This window comes from Papilio xuthus, unplaced genomic scaffold (genome assembly GCF_000836235.2).
Source record: "Papilio xuthus unplaced genomic scaffold, Pxut_1.1 DF826949.1, whole genome shotgun sequence".
NCBI classification, from domain to species: domain Eukaryota; kingdom Metazoa; phylum Arthropoda; class Insecta; order Lepidoptera; family Papilionidae; genus Papilio; species Papilio xuthus.
The window spans coordinates 5,700,309-5,719,270 of record NW_013531700.1 but is presented as its reverse complement, the minus strand read 5'-3'; the positions used below and the strand labels follow the sequence as shown (position 1 = coordinate 5,719,270).

The following is an 18,962-nucleotide window of genomic DNA, read 5'->3' as shown; positions in this document are numbered from 1 at the left end:
GTATATGTTTGTGTACTAATAAACCAAAAACTATTCGTTAAGTTATTTCTATGGTTTATATAATTACAGTTGTCTACTTGCATCCCAACAAATCTATGAAAACTAGCGTTTCTTCAAATTGTTTACCTTTTTAAATATAAGTTTACCTCCTTTGTGATTAGTTTATGCATTGAAATTAAACTATTTATACGGATTTTATCGAATTTATTTAATGTTTCACTCATGGATAGGACCAAGACGACAATTTTGTGTTTTATAGATTCTTATTTTTCTATCTTCATTTAACTTCTTAAGTGACTTGTAAACATTCTTGAGTCTTCTTTAGTACATATCTTGTAACTTCATTGATGGATTGTAAATGATTCATTTTGCTTTGTTGGGTTCCATGTTGCAATTGATGTCTTGGCAGGCGGTTGTCAAGGTGTTACTTGAGAAGATGTAAGATAGTGTCCAGTTGCTTGTAGAACCGTCGTGTCTGAAACAAAGATTTTCCACACGGTAGCTAACTGTGATAGATGTGGTCAGTGGAGTGACCAGAGTTTAAGACGAGTCGATAAGTATGTTTTGTAAATCAATAAGGTTCGATTCGAGGTAAGATTCGAATAGTGGTAGCCGCGACCTGATATTATAAAAGGAAAGATTTGTATTTTTGTACTGGACCGATTTCAAATATTCTTTTGTCCTTAAAAAACTACATTATCTATAATTAAAACAAGCTATATACTAAGTACATAGTTGCTGGCTAAATCTAACATTTTTATTTAAATATAAATATAAGAAAAGTATAACTGTCGTAGTAGTCATTAACTAGTCTCTTTTAGTGAGGAATAAGTATAATAAATCTTAACTAAAGGGTCTTTAGTGACCAATTAAGGTACGAGGAACTTATAAAAAGTAGGTCCTCACAAATGCCCTATATTTCAGGATACACCACCTTTAGACCTGGAGAACGTATCAGAGACGCTGCTGGAGAAGAACATCAAGGCCAGCCAGATGAAGTTCGGTTTCCTGGGGCTGGGCATCATGGGCAGTGGCATTGTCAAGAACCTGCTCAATTCTGGGCATAAGGTGCTCGTGTGGAACAGAACTGGGGCCAAGGTAAGTCAATATTTTGATTCTGAATGGTCTTTAGTGCCAATTTTAAAGTCTTTTGTGTCTTTATGATCTTAACATTTTTCTAGGTGGTTCAACTCTTATTTCAGGGTTAAGTTTTATTTTGTGTTAGGTTTTTTTTGTATTTTTTATCTGTTTTTAATTTGGAAGTAATAGGTGTAACTCGGCTGGTCCTATTTAAGTCGGATAAATGTATTATTAATGGTTTTTATTATTAACAGAGTTTTGTTAACTCGAGTGTCGGATAAAGTTTTTATTTCTGGCAACTAGTGGTCAAGCAAATGTTTGCGATAGTTCTCGGTAACTATATTGACTTGTTGCTATGTCATTATTTTTGAATAATGACCTACTTCAAATTTGGTTAAATATTGATTTAGGATACAGGATGTTCTAAAAAGATAATTATATGTTATATAGAAATGCCCAAACATAAATAGTTAGGCTCTTAATTGTAAGGAAGGAACAACAGTTTTCAGAATTCTGTAATAATTTTAAAACGATAGCTGATGAAGTTTGTTTAATAAATAAATAAACAATTTTATATATAGGACAGGTTAAAAGCAAAAATATTATATACTATTTATGAAATGCACGAACTATAGATAATTTGCACTAAAATTAAAGACATCTAAATATTTTTTATATTTAGTTTTTGAATTAAAATTTAATTAAAAGTAATATAATTATTATGCATATTTTTACTCAGTTTTACGTAAGTTATATAAAATTAACACAATAGGGAATTATGATACGGTTAATTTGAAATTTGTATTTGCAAGTTAATGATAAAATTTAATATTATTTATGAAGACACCTTTTCTTTGATAACGAGTGACTTTGAACTAGACATCAAATGATTTGTGAAAGAAATTTTTCGCGAAGTAAGCGATGATAGCCCACATATGGGTTTTTGGCATTAAAATGGAGTTGGCTTTGTCATGTTTGATATTATGAGTTTGCTCCGCCGAAATATTCTTATAAAGCATTTTATGTAGAGATCTAGACATGTTTTTGTGAATGTTGAAACACTGTGAACAGTGCGTACTCATAGTTGGATCACTTAACATCAGATGACTTTCCCCTTCCCCTCCGTTTCAAAAACATATTGCTACTATGACGTAGTATCAAGCCTTACTCAATCATCAAATAATGGTCTTACCATTAAATCATAGCATATATTTTTAATTTTGACATACGTAAACACTAGTACCATTTCGTTACGATTGCATTGCTATGTCCGTGTCATAGCAACATATAGACAAGGGATTTGACACGTGTTCATTTTTTTTTGGGGTAACACATATGTTTGCCTCTTGAGCATATCCATGTTTTATCTCTAAACATCTAAAGAAGGAATAATTATTCAAATTTTACTTTAAATAGTCCGTTTTTTTACTTTATTTTATAACACTTTAGCTAAAACATTAATTGTAATGACCAATGCCTTTAGATATTTTCTTAACTAATTGAACGCCAAATGACAAGTCAAAAATTACTTTGAGTATATTGAAAAAAACTATTAAATATACCACAAATACTAATTTAGATAAATATCTGAAACTTGAACGACTCTTATTATCTATATATTTTGATTTTTAAATTGATTAGTAATCAGGGAAATAGACTAATTTTGAGAACTATTTATAGTACTATTCTAGTATCCTATATCTATCAAACACTTGACATTGGCCCAATCCGATGAGGGAGAGCCATAAACAAGAAACAGAACAGAACCTATATCTATCGCATCTCTAATTAAATGAATATTTATGAATGCTAAATTGAAAAAATTTTTTTTTTGCATTTACAAATTTTTAACTTTTTTTTGCTATTTTTTAATTTCTATATACAGTAACTAGTGGCATATTTTTACAAATTAACAGTATTTGAAATTAAATATCCCCAAAAATATATATGAGGTCAAGACTCATTTTTTTATCAAATAGGAAAATTGCTGTGGTCTGCCTTAAAAAATTTTAGATGGGCGTAGCGTAACGATGAATAAATTAAAAAAATAAATCGACTTATTTACAAGTAATTTAAATTTATGCATTGGCAAATATTATTCCATCAAATAGTAAATCTTTTTCTATATTTAATTATCTACATACTTCCTACAAATATAGTAATTTTTTTTAAATATCTACATGGGAAACTAGACGTACTTTTGAATTAATTTCCCTGAATCGCTAGTTGAAAATAAACTATTTCATGGTAGTAATTGTTTTATTTGTCCGTCTACCGATCCTATTCCGGTACATTAATCGTAATCATAGCTATGCAATGCGTATTTTTACATATGAACGTGAAACTATAACATATTTATATATGTCGAACTATGTAAAAGCTTTATGATGAATACTTAATTATTGAAAACATGATCTCAATGTAAATGACATGAAAGCGACAAGATGAGTACGTCATAGTATATAAATGGTGTTTAATATTTACAAGCGTAACACGCAAATTATTTTGTTGCCGACAAGATAACGAATCGCCACACGCGCGTCAGTTCACCGCGGAACGTAAATAAAACCAGAGAGATTACATTGAAAAATAATTTATTCTCCATGATTTACTATTTACTCTTGTTTATAATATTTAGAAAATTCTCAACAATATTTGTATATTTCATATTAAGAAACGTTTACAATATAATGATCGCTGGATTGTAGTATTTTGGCATATCACTGTTGCACTCGTTACACATCAGATCGATAAGGCATCGGTAAACGCAAAGAAACATAAATTAATATTATAACGTAAATATATAAAACTAAGATGATTTTTTTTACATAAAAATTGACTAAATCAGACTCAATAATACATACAATCTAGTTCGGTTGCAGTGAAAGGAAATATAGCTCATTGGAAGAGATCGTCTCAGTTCTACGATACACCAATTTACAATAACATCGCAACAATTACAACAAAGATAGTAACAATTTCCTTACACCTTCATTACCTAAGTTAAGTCGGAACAAATATAAAATGCATAATACTCTAAGATTTTCATACCTTAAAAATACATCAGAATGGAAATGAAATAAATCGAAACAAACAATACATATTTACACATTCCGTACCCATAGAAAGAACACTTATTAGAAAATCATTTCAATTTTTTTCCACTACCATCGACAGCAGACTCAGTATCCTTAACCTACCACTAGGAGATGGTACGAGAAGGTCGCAGGGCACGCGACGCGCCGCACCGCACACAGTCTATCACAGGTCACTACGAGTGGCGTCCGCACCCCGCGACACCTCGGCCCGGCAAGATGCCTTCGAACAAAGTCGCGACACGATCACTTCAACACTAACATTGAGAATCACACGTAGGACGGCGTGAACCCGCTCAAGTCGGTCAGCGGCACGTCGACCGGCTTGTGCACGGTCAGCGTGCCGCCCGACACCGCGTAGATCTTGAACACGCGCGTGAGCAGCCTGTACTACAAGGGCGTGTTCTCGCACAGCCCCGCGCACTCGCCGCACACCAGCTGCCCCGCCGCGTGCTTCACCTCGCACTCGGGCTGCGCCAGCTCCACCGCCAGCAGCACACGCTCCTCCCGAGCCGCCTCGCCGCGCAGCTCCTTGCCCTCCGCGCGGGGCTCGCGCGCCGCTTCGCAGTCCGCCTCGCGCCGCAGCTCCGGCGAGCTCGCGCTCACGGCCAGCTGGCACCTCCCGCGCTCCCTGCCCAGCAACGGCTCGCTGAACGGCTTGAACTCTCTTCTGTCGCACTTATACTTTGCGTGTCCCACTGACAAGCCCGCTTTCGAAGTCGACGGAGGCGTGGAGTAGTCGAGGCTCGGCGGTGGAACCGGCTGCAGGGGCTTTATCTTCGCCATCAGTTTGGGAGGGCCACGCTCTATCATGTTGATGTGAATGCCTTCGGGGATAGTCAGCGGCGAATTTCGCCTCGAGTTGACGGACCTCTCCGTAGGTGTGTAATAAACTGACATTTTGCTTTCGTCGTCGGTGATCGGGTTGGGAAGGTGCGACAATTTTTCTATCTTGGTCTTGAGATACATGTCAATGACTTCCACGTCCGGATCGAAAGGCATGGAGTCGCTGCGTCCGCAGGATCCACTGCGGCAGTTCTCAAAGTACAACGTCGGCAGATTTTCCAACACTTTATTTAGCGTCTGCTGTTGATATTTGTACGATTCGCGAAGTCTAAGTATCTGATGAGCGCTAAATTTTCGTATTTTGTTCCTTTGGAATACGTAGTTCTCTCTGACCCAGTTCAACTGTGATGTGGAGTACTCTCGAACCCGTTTAACCTGCGTTTATAAATGTACACGTAGTGTTACTAACAAACTCTTGTAACTGATCACAATATTTAAAAAACCGAAACTATCTTAATAAGATAGCTAAAAATGAGACAATCGTTATCTGGTGCTACAAATGAAACACTAATACGATAAGATAAACCAAACAATAACACAATACTAGGTTACCATAAACATTGTCACTAATTATAACTTTAAATACCTGATCATAGTACTGGTCTTTCATAGCGGTCAAATGGTTAGTGCCGATATCTCTAATGTTGCGCAGGTGCGTTGCTTGCGATGAATAACTGTTCTGTATCCATTCCATTTGCTGTGTACAGTTCTCTTTGATCCGATGAACCTTAAAAATTATCATACATTAATGACTAACCCGATTTCTATATAAAACACTCAAAAAATGGTCAAACATTTACCTGAACAGCGTAGTTCTCTCGCAGTTTTTCCAATTGCTGTCTCTTGTATTGTTCGATGTTGTCCAGCATGCTGTATATCTGTCGCGTGCGCGGCGCGTCCCGACTCACGCATGCGCAGCAGCTGCAGCACGTCTCCAGAAGTCGGAATCTGAAATGTCACATTTAGATTTTACTTTCAGTTCATTTCAATAAGTAATGTTTAAAAATATTACCGTAACCGACCTGTAGAAGATATAACGTATAGCTTGAATCAATAAAGTCATTCCCAGAAACAAAGCGGCACAGAACGCTCCACATATCAGACTGTAAATCTTTATTTCAAACATTGTCATCGGGTCTATGTTCAAAATCACCTCTGCGGTCAAATTGGCAGAAGGGTTTGTAGCGTAACAGAGATACGTTCCCGTGTCTTCTCTGTGTATATCAGTGATTAATAGGCTGCCGTCTTCTAACACTCTCACACGGGATCTCTCATTGTCTACTGAGCGATAGAATTGGTCGTGTGCGGTTCCGTGTTTCCGGAATAGGTCTGGTACCAACGGGTTTGGATTCCAATGGAACACGTCCCTAGTCGGTGTGATCCAAGTGATGGAGGGCGCTGGGTTGCCGTCGAACTTGCACTCTAGTCGCGCTTCACTCTGCAGCCTGTATAGCGCCAGAGGGCTGCTCGAGATGAGCTGTGGTGGTTTGCAGTTGGTATCGTTGAGCACACGTAGCATGTCGCCGGGGTATGCTCGGCGACAGCTCAGGTCGGATCTGATTATGTCCTTCCTCTTTTCAGCCCAAGCCGCGAACCACGCCATGCGACAGTCGCAAGCCCACGGGTTTTTGTTCATTCTCAAAGCTTGTAATTTATCTAGTTTCTCTAAGCTTAAAGGTAAAAATGTCAAATCGTTGCCGCTTATATCCAAATGTGTTATCGCCGGCGTATCTTCGAAAACGTATCTTTCTATTTCACTTAAATTACGATTGTCTCTAATATAAAGTCGCTGTAAATTAATCAAACCTTTAAAATTCGTGTTCTGTATAACTGTGATCTGAGTGTTGTCGAGGTAGAAAGTTTGTAAATTTTCATTATTCTGGAAGAGCCCGGCCGGCAGCCACTTGAGTCTATTCCCGCCCATGTCGAGCCACTTTAATTTGTATAGTTTCTTAAAAGCATCGTATGATATGTTTTGGAAGTTATTGTAGCTAAGATTAAGATCTGTTAGATGTTCAAAATGATCTAAGATAGACTTAGGTATATAATCTAGTTTATTGCCGGATAAGTCGAGGATTTCCAACTCCCTTAAGTTGACTAGAGCTTTAGAAGTTATTTCGACTAGGCTATTATTATTTAGGAACAGTTGTTTCAGTTGGCGGTTAGGCTTAAAAAAGTAGTCTAAGAATGTTGCGATTTTATTATGAGATATATCCAAATATTTTAACCTAGTCAGTGGCCCGAAGACCTGGAATGGTATGACGTGAAGATGATTATGTGACACGTCCAGAATCTCTAAGTTGTCTAGAAACTTGAACGTATTGCGAGGTATGTCGTCAATCTTGTTCCTCGACAGGTTTAGATATACCAGATTGTTCAGTCTTGCGAACAGCTCGTCCTTTGCCCTTTGTATTTCGTTTCTGCTTAAATCGATGTATTCTAACTTGTATAGGCCTAGAAAGAGATCCTGGTCTAAATCCTGTATGGCGGAGTCCGTCCAGGTGATGTTTCTGAGGTCTGTGCCATATTTGGCAATGATGGTCTTGTTGAGGTGGTTACCAGGGATAGTAAGGTTGGAGCATTGCAGGCGCGCGCTGGAGCAGGTGCAGGTGGAGGGGCACTCCTCCCCCACAGCTGCGCAAATTATTGCCAGCGTCAATATTTTGTGCAGCCACCACATTATTTTACAACCCTCATAGTCTTACTGACTGAAACAACACAAATTTAATGCATTTAATTCCCTATTTTTAAAGTATTTTCACTTAATAGATCAAGTTTAAATTTTTTTATACAGATTAAAATCTCTGTAATTAGTTATTGATTTTATTTAAAAAAGCTAATTAAAATGATTGAATTAAATCACCGGACTTTCCTCTCAAATAACTTTGTTATGAAGCAATGGCCTTTTAAAACTTTTTAATGTCATCCACATTGAGAAATTGAATACTAAAACTATTCTTCACTTTCTTTAGATTGTCATTGATATGTTTGCAGGTCTAATTTTGACATATAAAACAGCAATTGTTATAAAAATATTTTATTACAGCGGACTGTACATGGCATAAATAATTAGCATGGCTATTAATGTGGCCAATAGCTTATTATAATAAATTTTATTTCCTCTCATAAAAATTTATTGTTTCTTTTTTATTTCTAAAAATACATAGAATTTTGAAAAAATCTTTTTAGTAATGTTGACGGAGGGAGAACTGAATTTAATTATTTTTTTCTATTGTATGCAAGGGCTTATTTACTTATTCTTATGTTCACAATTATTTGATGATTCACATTCAAAGATATTATGTTTAAAATCATAGTTTTATAATACAAATTCAATAATAAAGAAAATATCAGGTTTTCAGTTTAGACATAAAATGGGTAAATCAATAAGATTACTGCTATGATAATAATTTGAATGGATTATCATTGTCTGTGAATCAAACTCAGAATTAAGTCATTATATTAGATGTTTTCGTTCAGACGGAACTATTTTGTTCGCAATATCTTTGTATGAACTTATTAACAATTCGTATGTAATTTTTGTATAAAACATCGCCACGTAGACCTTGATACTTATCAAGAATTATTTGGAAAGGTTTTGTTAATTATCCATGTCCGGTTAAATTGTCACTTATGATTTTGACTAAAGGAATTGAATGTTATTAAATTGTGAAAATTAATCGTGAATTAGTCAAACTTCTAATTGTACAAAAGTTAGAATTGCTTCAAAACCCTATTTTCTTTGATTATTGAATGTTTGCTTTTAGATTGTTTTAAACAATGGCATTGAAAGAATACTGTGAAATGCAAAACGTAGACAATACGGTCCCTAGACACTCTCCACACGGAGCGCCCGCGGTCGCTACTAGCTCACCTTTCAACACGTCGCTGCATCTACAAAAATCCAGCTGTGAACACGATGCACATACACACCGCGCAGTTAATTCATTTAGACAACGATATAACACATTATTTACCTAATATTCGTCCGCATCCTACTTCAAACTTGCATAATCTCATTTTATGTTGACAACCAAAGTGCGGGCGCCTGCCATTGTGATTTGCGTACGTTTTTCTAACATATCATTCCGCTTAGCATTCTCACTCTCACATGAATTGCACAAGAAACTTTTATTAAATATTAATAACACTTGAATACACAAATTTCACAAATAAAACGTGTAAGCTCTTGCGATAATCAAAAACGCTGTCACTAGTCGGGAGGCGAGCACTGAAAGAAATAAATGGCGGCGCTGGTTCGTGCGCGGTGTATCGCTCCCTTTCTGTCACGCGCGCAGACACTGTTTGTGTCTCGCTCGCACTCGAATCCGGTCAGCTGTCGTATGCGAGGTTGGCCGAACGAGACCGAGTTGGAGCGAAAGTGGCAACGCACGGCGGCGTGTGCCCGCCGCTCGCCGCTGCCCGCCATTCCGTTGGATTTTCTTTGCTTCAATACGACGACAAAATGTACAATGACGGGTTTTACAACACACTTCAATGAAAACCGGAATGATATTATTGTTCGTTTAAAATGTTAATATTTAAGTCACATGAGTAATGTTGTGTTTTCTTAACTTAAAAAGTGGACTATTTTATTTTTAAAACAACAACTTATATTTGTTTTATCCTGCGGTAACTATATTAGATTAATAAATATTACGTTAGACCTGATATTAAAGATATTTAGTATCTAACATGAATTAAAAAGTAGGCATAATCATATTTTTTTTATTACGCACGTTTTAGACATCGTTAAAGTTATTGGAACACAAAACATGTCTTTAAACATCTTCATGTCATAAAATAGTAAGTTGAAACTGTATTTTTTAATTACAAACGAGGCGTAGGATAGGTCATGCAGCTTCATACAATCTGCAAGACACACATATTTAACACGTACCTACTAGTCAAATTTTCAGAATAGAATATCACTAATACTTCTATCTTTACATTGTTAAATTTGTACAGAACCAACTTACTATTATTAAAACTAGTTCCGGTTGTTTGAAAAGAACCCGGGCCTCGAAATGTCGGACATACGAGTGATATAATAGTGACATAATACGAGAGTTGGCCTAGGCTAGGCAGCGCCACGCCGTAATCAGACCAAATTATGTGTTTATGTAAATGTTCTTTTGCATCTTCAAATAAATATAAACGGAGCGTACGATATAAAACTTGAAATATTGACAGGACATGGTGCAGAATATTGATGTCAAACTAATATTATATATGCGAATGTTTGGTTGGATCTATGTTAGAAGATATCTCCAAAACGGTTGAATGGAACTTGCTGACATTTGGCATTCATGTAGGATATAGTCTGGAAGAACAAAGAGTTGTAAATCGGACAACCCGGAGCGGAGTTTTTTTTTGTATCAGAAGGTGGCAAACGAGCGAGCGGCCACCTGAAATCGCAGAAATAGCGAAGTGACTGCTGTCCATAGACATACGCAATTGCATATGCGTTGAAACGGAGTTACGAAGTAACAAAATAAAAAAGCACACAGTATTCAGAACCTCCTTTTTTGTAGTCTGTTTAAATTTAAGCTTGATGTTTTATAACAAATAAGAATATTTATTTTACCTTATAACTATATCAAATGGATTCGACGCGCACTCTTATTTATCTGAATTTTACCGTATTATCGTAACTGCCTCAATACAGTTACTGTTAATACATATGTTATAACCAAGTCTGCTTCAAGTGCAGTGGGCGCGGCAGTTCTCCCGCAAACAGAGCATAGCTAAATCTTCTAGAAGCGACTTGTGCACTTTTAAACCATCGTATCTTATATTCTTACATTCATTTTAAATGTTTTTTTCCTGATACTTATTGATAGTTAGTTATCTTTGTTCAAAGTTTCTATGTCATTTTGTTATTTCAATTGTATTGACACGACGATAATGACTTCATAACGTGTTATTGTGTATATGTGACGTAAGAGCACTGAGCTGTAGATGTGTACCTAATCGTACCGGCATGCAGGTAAACATTCACTAATTGTACTCGCATTAAGCCACCTTCTAATTGTTATACGCTTTGACTACGTAATCTTACTAATATTATAAATGTGAATGTTTGGATGTATAGATTGAAGAATATTTGTTAGAAGGTATCTCCAGAACGGCCGAGATCTCGATGAGAGGCATAGATGTAGGACATAGTCTGGAAGAACACAAGAGTCGCGGGCAACAGCTACTATTTGAATATAACGCAGAGATTCTCAAACAATTCCACGTAGACTCCTTTCGAAATTTTACTGATTTCAATGATCCGATTATTAATATATTTCTACTTGTACTTGTGAATCCTTAATTTTATCCCACAATTATACCCTTCTGCTGGGTCTCATCAGGCCCACGCTAGGACCTTAGGAGATCCTGGGGAACACGCTGAGACCCCATGCGGTCCACGTGAACCACTTAAGTGTATACGTGTACTTTATGTAAGATGGGAGGAATTTATTGTCAAGTTGAGCGTTGGCCGAGTGCCAACTTTTTTCTTTTTTACGATTAATTTGTGTTAAGGATCAAAGTTTCAAAGATGCCAAGTACTCTCTCAGACAAGGACACTGGTGATGTTTTTAAGAAACATTATAGTATTTATTCTTCACTAACTGTCGCCCGGCGACTCTGTCCGCGGGGAATTAAAAAAAAACTACATCCACACCAAATTGCATCGAGATCCCTTGACCCGTTCCGGAGACACCTTCTACCAAACATCTATCTATACATCCATCTAAACATTCCCATTTATAATATTAGTAAGATTAGCTATTTCTCGTAAAGAATATATGCAATTCTACTTGATTCTTTGTAGAATAATTATGAACTTGGAAACTACGATGGAAACACTTGATGATAAAAAATTTGCTCAGTCATTGTTTTGAATCAATAAAGGAAGGAAAAGCTTGTAGTTACATACGTTGTCAATTAAACCATTTATAAACGATTTATAGAGGAAGTTGTACAAGAATTAGCATTAAGTAAGCAATTGTTTGAGTTAAAAATTATATTTTTTTGGCTTGAGGATTATTCTTTGAATCTTGTAAGATATTTGTTCAATTAACCTATATTTTTAAACAGAATATTTATAAAATTCTTCCAATATTTATAATGGAAAAAATATTAAGATTGTACTTTGAGTTCACTAAAACTTAGTACAATGTATCTATGCTGTCTACACTAGTCTTATTGACATAAACATTTATCACAGAGCCAAGGAATTTATTCTTCAGTCCCGCACCTTATAAGTACAATCCGTTACACAATATCTTGTGTGTACTAAATAATGTACAGTCGAGGACAATTATTTCTTAACCGTTTTGGTGAATTCATACCCAATAAAGTCGAAAATTTCGTATAGTAACATATACATTTGCTAAATTATATCTTTTATGGTGACTCTCTTGACTGTATACAGTCGGACCTGGATAATCAAAGTACAATCGCGATATTTCTATCGCTTATAGAGGTTTCTTTCTAATAAAAGTTTCCAGCTTATGGAAGCCGTCTGGAACTTCTAGGAACCGGAAAATTACTCGCTTGTAGAGGTTTCTCGCTTATCCAATTTCGACTGTATATTTAAACTAGCTGTCGACCGCGACTCCGTCCGCGCGGAATTTAATAAAAACTTAATTAGTCTATGTGTTCTACCAGACTATGCGATTATTTCAGTGAGATCCATGCAGCCGTTCTGGAGATACCTTCAAACATCCATCCATCAAAACATTCGCATTTATAATATTAGTAAGATTTATATAAAATTGCTACACATTTTATAGTAACTTTATAATTTGTTATGTGAATCCTTGGTAATAACTTTAACTTTTGCCTTGAATTTAGTATGCTTTAGTTTACACGAGCATATACTTGAAATGTTTTAAAGTTCACGGTTGCTTTGACATAGTTTCGCTAGTATGCCAAGCAAAACTATGACATTGGTAACAAGTTACCTGATATATTGAGTTAAATTGTTCATCAAAGTATTCTGTATAACCTTACAAATTGAAGTAATGGGTTTTTCTGAAAAAAAGACGATTTTTTTTAAAAGGCAACGAAGAAAACCTGCGCAAATCTTACTTATTACTAATATTATAAATGCGAATGTTTAAAAGGATGGATGGATGTTTGAAGGTATCTCCGGAACAGCTCAACGGATCTCACTGAAATTTGGCATAGATGTCGTTTGAAACAACACATAGGCTATATTTTAACTTTTTAATTCCGCGCGGACGGAGTCGCGGGCGACGGCTAGTTGAATATATTTTAGTGTATAATGGGTTCATATGAACAAGGCAACTTTCTAGCGTTTAAGTTATGAGTAAAACACATTACGGTAAGTTTGTTTAACCTAGATCTGAAATCCATGTCATTTTGATGGATTAAGACAGACCAAAAACTTGTAGTTAATTTCAGCGCCGAATCTAAACGTAAGAAGTAAGATAAAATAAATCGTATGAATGTTTATGTAAATGTTCCGCTATGTACTAATCTACATCTTTAGTCTATTTACATATGATTATTTACGCAAGTTTTAAAAATGTTTCATTTTACATAAGTCATTTAATTAGCACTTGACCGCAATACCCGATGTGAAGTGGTCATGTAATACGGTAACATCGTAAGTAAATATACGGATATGCAGCATTCTACACAATCTCTACAATATAAAGATGAATTATATAGTAGAATGGAATTATAACAGTGTTTTATATATTTAATCTGTGACACTTACTGTCAAATATACATGAATGACGATATGTTTTATACAGAGATTTAGGTCTTAGAAACCCACGGTTAGACTGCCAAGGTTAGAATCGTATTTCATAGTACTAACCTCATATTTCAACTGCTGGAAAATATGTATTATAGCATTGTCATTTGTCTTTTCTCTTTGAGCGAAAAAACATGATTTTCTGGTTTGGTAGTGGAACTCGGTTACTAAATATACTAATAATATTTAGGTAGTTGTTATTAATATAATAGATTGCTTACTATCAAGTTTAGCAACATGTGGCAATGAATACTCGTTTCAAATGACAAGGCTTCCCAAGAGACATTGAGAAGCATAGATTTATTCTTGCTTAATTTATCGATTGGATGCGACATTACTATCAACGATTTGTATAAGCTTTTACAAACATCTCTCGCTTTTTTATATTAGTTTGATAAGTTAACGATGAATCTACCTAATAGCCGGACAGACTAGCTAGTTTGGTCAGACAATTGGGCAGATAGGCCGGACACCCTATATTATTGAGGATTTTGTCTCGTCGCCTGCGCTCGGTCACTATCGCTGGCGAAATGTAAAAAGCGTAACAAAGGCGGGACAATCCGAACACCGTTTATTTCGGCTGGACACGCAATCAAAAAGACTACCTATGTCCGGTTTTATCCGGACGCCTGGCAACGCTACATATGTGCAAAGTTACAACGTAGGAACTTGTGGTCGTAAATCCGATGCAATGCGCTAAACAGGCTAACTCTGTTTATACAATTATCTCGCACCTGTTTAAAAATTCACAGAAAACTCTTCCCCGTCTTGTTTACAGCATGTTTTATTTGTTTACAGCACTTTTTTTGGTTTATACAAGAGGTTTTAATTTAAAACGATATTAAATTCATGTTTGATATTGTAAATATTTTTTTTATAATATCGTTACTAAAATGACTGAACTGTTTTTTATATTTTAAAACATCCTATATATCAAATATCATTCATTTTTTTTAAAGTTCCGGAAAATGTTTTCGTCATAAGTATTAGATAGTGTTTTTATATTGTCGTGGGTGATTTAAAAGAAACGTGTTAACGTACTCAAAACTATTTAATTGTAGTATCGCGCTAAAAAGCAATTTCATTACCCCCATTGAGTTTCATTCATAAAGTAATAGCGTGCTCACGCTATACAAGTAAATATAACGTACGTTATTTTATTAGGCAAAGTGTCAGAAGGATACACTTGGATAAAATCCAAGTATGAAGATTGTCTGGAAAGCTATTTAAAGCCGGTCCGTTGGCGACACATCTCTGTAGGTGGTTGGTATATTTGGACCAATTTATCAGAACGTTCTTATACCAATATAGATATGTTAAGTCTTATTATTAATAACTAGCAGTCGCCCGTGACTCGGTCCGCGCGGAATTAAAAATGTTAGTAACTTATGTGTTCTACCAGACTATGTTTCACATTTAAGCCAAATTTCAGCGAGATACATGAAGCTGTTTTAGAGATATATAATAAACATTCATCCATCCGAGCATTCGCATTTATAATATTAGTAAGATTTAAATATCCATATGTATCAAATTCAGAGAAGATCTAGTATGACAAATCTACCCTAAGGGGTTTTCTAAGGAGTCAATTGAATCTGAGTTCGGAAGTAAATCTTAAATATGAGTGTTAGTTATGCTTATGGAATAAGAAAGTGAGGTCGTAAAAGTTAATTATGCGCAGAATATTGTGTGAAATTCGTTCGGAACGATAACGCATTGCAATTGACTATTTCCATTGTCTTGGATCAGTTGTTATTTGACTCACTATCGTACTGTGTAGAAATATACTGATGTATATAAACGTTGAAATGAACTGCACATAGGGCCAATAAACTCAATTGAACCCGTTAACCTCAGTATCCAGAATATAGGATAAGTGATACCTCTTAAGATTTTCTCTCTATAAGACATTAGTTCTTTGATGCTGGCTTATATAACCCCGTCTTTCCCATATAAGGTTTGAAGGGGGATCTATACCTATACCAAAAAAGGTTGTTGAAAGATAGTCGTGGAAAATATCCTTCAAAAATATTCAAACGCCGCATGAAATTGCCGCAGACTATTAATTTTGAAGTGCGAACAATATGTTAACTGAGACAAGGTCAGATGTAAAAGATCGTTACGGATAGCAGTAACTCTGAACGAGGCGCCCACCGTACTACTGACTATTAGTTAATGGAACAAAATTACGCAGAAAACAATTGCCAGTCACAGACCAATTTTACTTATGGTTTGACGGTACTGTGTTATTCTATAATATTCCTAGAGTTTTTAATAGGCAATAGGTTTTCTACAGTTCTATTTTTTACTTAAATAAACAGGATTTCTTTATTACATTGTTAGATGTATGATAAAAAAAAGCAACGGAATGTAAGTAAACAAAAATGTCAGACGTTTCGCAATGACGAAGAATTGAAAAGCAGCATCTGCTTCTGTATGAAGCTTGTTATGAAACTACCCTAACTAATCAGTTACTAACAATATGTATATTTTTGAGAAGTTTACGAAACTCCAATATGTGCTACTCTGTCTTAACTACCTATTTACTAATAAAAACAATTACTTTCTTTGAGACATATTGGTACAAGAGTAGAATATTGTTTTGGTAAAGTTGACCATATTGAGAAATAGGTTATGAGGGCGTTAGTGCTCGTAAACCTGTAACCTCGAAGAAATCAAAGCTTTCGGTGACGTAACGGTTTTTCCGGAACAAGGCGGAAAGTGGGAACGCCCGTGGATGTTATTGAATTGGAGTCATTTAGATTAGTTACTTGATTACAGTCAAAGTTCCTAAAACTGTGGCCTTTTATATTTGACAACCTTACATTTAAAATATTATTTATTATTTCTTATCAAATATAGTGAACGTTATTTAACTTCAATCTTATATTTCTACTGTCCTATATGAAATCGAGTATTACTATTAATAAAATTAGTTCTATACCATATTATCTGTGAACGTAATAAGTAGGTGAAGCGTCAGGTAAATTTAAGATATAGAACGTGGTCTAGATTTCTAGATACAGATATAACTTGTTCGGTTGGTGCACTGCGGCTTGGCAAAAATTACAGACTAAATATACGTGCGTCATAAGAAATGTAGAATACAAAGTGCTGACCGAGCTCTATGGTATTATACAATTCAAATTGTATACCAGCTCGATACGTCCCACCGATATCTAAAATTGTGTGTTGTTGTATCTCGTTCGATATTGCTATCCGCCATAAAATTTGGATGGTACTATACGAATGTGCGCACATATTGCACCTGCTCTTCTATATCTCTATTAATCTACGATTAAAACTTTGTTTGGATTTTATTAATAATTATAATTATACTATAAAATATTATTAGGTGCATTTTTTTTAACATTTGGTCTTCATTTTAATTTTTTTGATGTTTAGAAAAATAAACTCTGATACAATTATAGAGTTTATTTTGGACGACATCAGAATATCATTTCATGTGTGCCAAACAAATTAAATAACAGATGCGGCTAAAAGGTTCATATATTTTATAATACTTTATTATTCTTGTTTTCGTAATGGTGGAAAAATAAAAATAACGAAAATAAGAAATGATATGCGTCGATCAAATTTTACTTCTGACTAGTATTATAAATGCAAGTATGGATGGATGGATGTTTGTTAGAAGGTGTCTCCAGAACGGCTATAAAGATTTCGCTGAAATTTGGTATAGGTATTGAACCGAGTCTGCAAGAACACATAGGCTACTAATTTAGTTTTTTTTTATATCTCGCGCGCACGGAGTCGCGCGTGACAACTCTTGAAGCATAAAGATAAACGTGATATCACTTTATACAATTGTTTATTTGCCTATATAATTATGGTTTATTCTTCGTAACTGTTTGGATTAACTAGTGTTAACTATTTCATGGTCAATTAAAGACTCTACGGTTATTTTTTTTTACTACACAAGACTTAAATCTTTCGTAAAAACGGATATTCTTATAAACGTAACCTTGTAAAATACTTAACTCCATACGTCTCTTATAACACCATTACAATGTTTTAAAGACGGCCATTCATAAAGTCAATTACGAGATAAAGTTACAAGGGTTCATTACAGTTTATTTTTATTGTAAAACTGAAAAACTGGACTTTGTGACTTTACACTCTATAAACATATATTATTAAATAAGTAGCCTATGTGTTCTTCATGACTATGTTCTATAAGTATGCCGTCGAGATGCGTTCATCCGTTCTGAAGATACCTTTAGACAAACGGAGTTTTACAACAGTGTAAACTCATAGTACAATTTTAATGGATGTTATTCCATTTAATTTGATGAACAAATAGGTTGGTTTATGAAGTTGATTAGGGAACCACTGTGCTATGCATTTGCCCTACCCTACTCTAACACCTACGTCAAGTCAGGAAAAAGTGAAGATTTGCTGTATTAACGTCATTTCTGGCACGTGCCGGCTCTTGGCCTTGTCCGCGGTAGGGTTTCTTATTAGCTTAACTTAGTTTTGTTTGACGTCTATAATCGCTTGCAATATCTATAATTAATATCAGAGTTACATTTTTCTTTAAACTATGCTTTAGGTCGTTAAAATGTAGTTTTTTTCTCTACATAGCGAAATATTACACTTCTAGAGATGTAAGATTTGTGATATTTTATGTTGTCCGCCTCTGACGGCACATCTCTAGTACCAGATAACATCTTTTTGTCTCTGCGCTTTCGCTTTTTACTAGTCTTCGATGTCGTAAATCAAAATTCAGTTTTCTTGTATATACGTGGAACATCTACGTATATATATATATATATATATATCAGCCGTCATGTCTGAATTCAATATAGTATGTGACAAAAATCTATGCAATATTTGAATTCATAAATTAGTACACAACATTGTTGTAAAAAATTGAACTATCAATACATACAACATTCGACAACAATAGCACATTTCGGATGGTATCTTTTTAGCAAACACTGACGCTATGCAGAGGAAGTGACAACGACTCGTGACGTCAACGCGCATTCCTTCATCCCTCTTCACCTCACCGCGGCCCCCTCACCGCTAATCACCTGGCAATAATTGAGTACATCGCACATTTTGTACACTTGGCACTGGCTCTTGGCAACTCTTATTGATCGTTTTTATAATACTTAGTAACTGTTAATATTTGGATTTTA

General features: G+C 35.2%; 2 protein-coding genes across 5 annotated transcripts in view; one reads left to right on the top strand and one right to left on the bottom strand.

Annotated features, from left to right (window-relative positions):
- Ndf (Nucleosome-destabilizing factor) overlaps positions 1–18,962 on the top strand; it is a 36,454-nt gene that overhangs the window by 5,192 nt on the left and 12,300 nt on the right. For all 3 annotated transcript variants that reach the window (XM_013316100.1, XM_013316099.1, XM_013316098.1), the window contains exon 7: positions 925–1,098. In XM_013316100.1, coding sequence (XP_013171554.1) covers positions 925–1,098 — 174 coding nt within the window. The remainder of the gene's footprint in view (positions 1–924; positions 1,099–18,962) is intronic.
- Positions 3,272–9,393, bottom strand: LOC106120716 (immunoglobulin domain and leucine-rich repeat-containing protein 2). 2 transcript variants are annotated; one of them, XM_013316096.1, is made up of 5 exons: positions 8,999–9,393; positions 6,044–7,729; positions 5,822–5,969; positions 5,608–5,748; positions 3,272–5,396 (listed from the first exon to the last, which is right to left on the bottom strand). In XM_013316096.1, the coding sequence occupies exons 2-5, from the start codon at positions 7,699–7,701 to the stop codon at positions 4,566–4,568; spliced, it is 2,778 nt and encodes a 925-aa protein (XP_013171550.1). In that variant the 5' UTR covers positions 7,702–7,729; positions 8,999–9,393; the 3' UTR covers positions 3,272–4,565. The 2 variants fall into 2 exon arrangements, with proteins under 2 accessions (XP_013171550.1, XP_013171551.1); XM_013316097.1 differs by lacking the exon at positions 8,999–9,393 and adding an exon at positions 8,896–8,992.

Excerpts from the sequence above, each read along its gene's own strand:
- LOC106120716 (XM_013316096.1), bottom strand. The coding sequence starts at position 7,701 with ATGTGGTGGCTGCACAAAATATTGACGCTGGCAATAATTTGCGCAGCT. Across the intron at positions 5,970-6,043 it reads ATACGTTATATCTTCTACAG|ATTCCGACTTCTGGAGACGT; the intron begins GTCGGTTACGGT and ends GTGACATTTCAG. Across the intron at positions 5,397-5,607 it reads AAGACCAGTACTATGATCAG|GTTAAACGGGTTCGAGAGTA; the intron begins GTATTTAAAGTT and ends TTATAAACGCAG.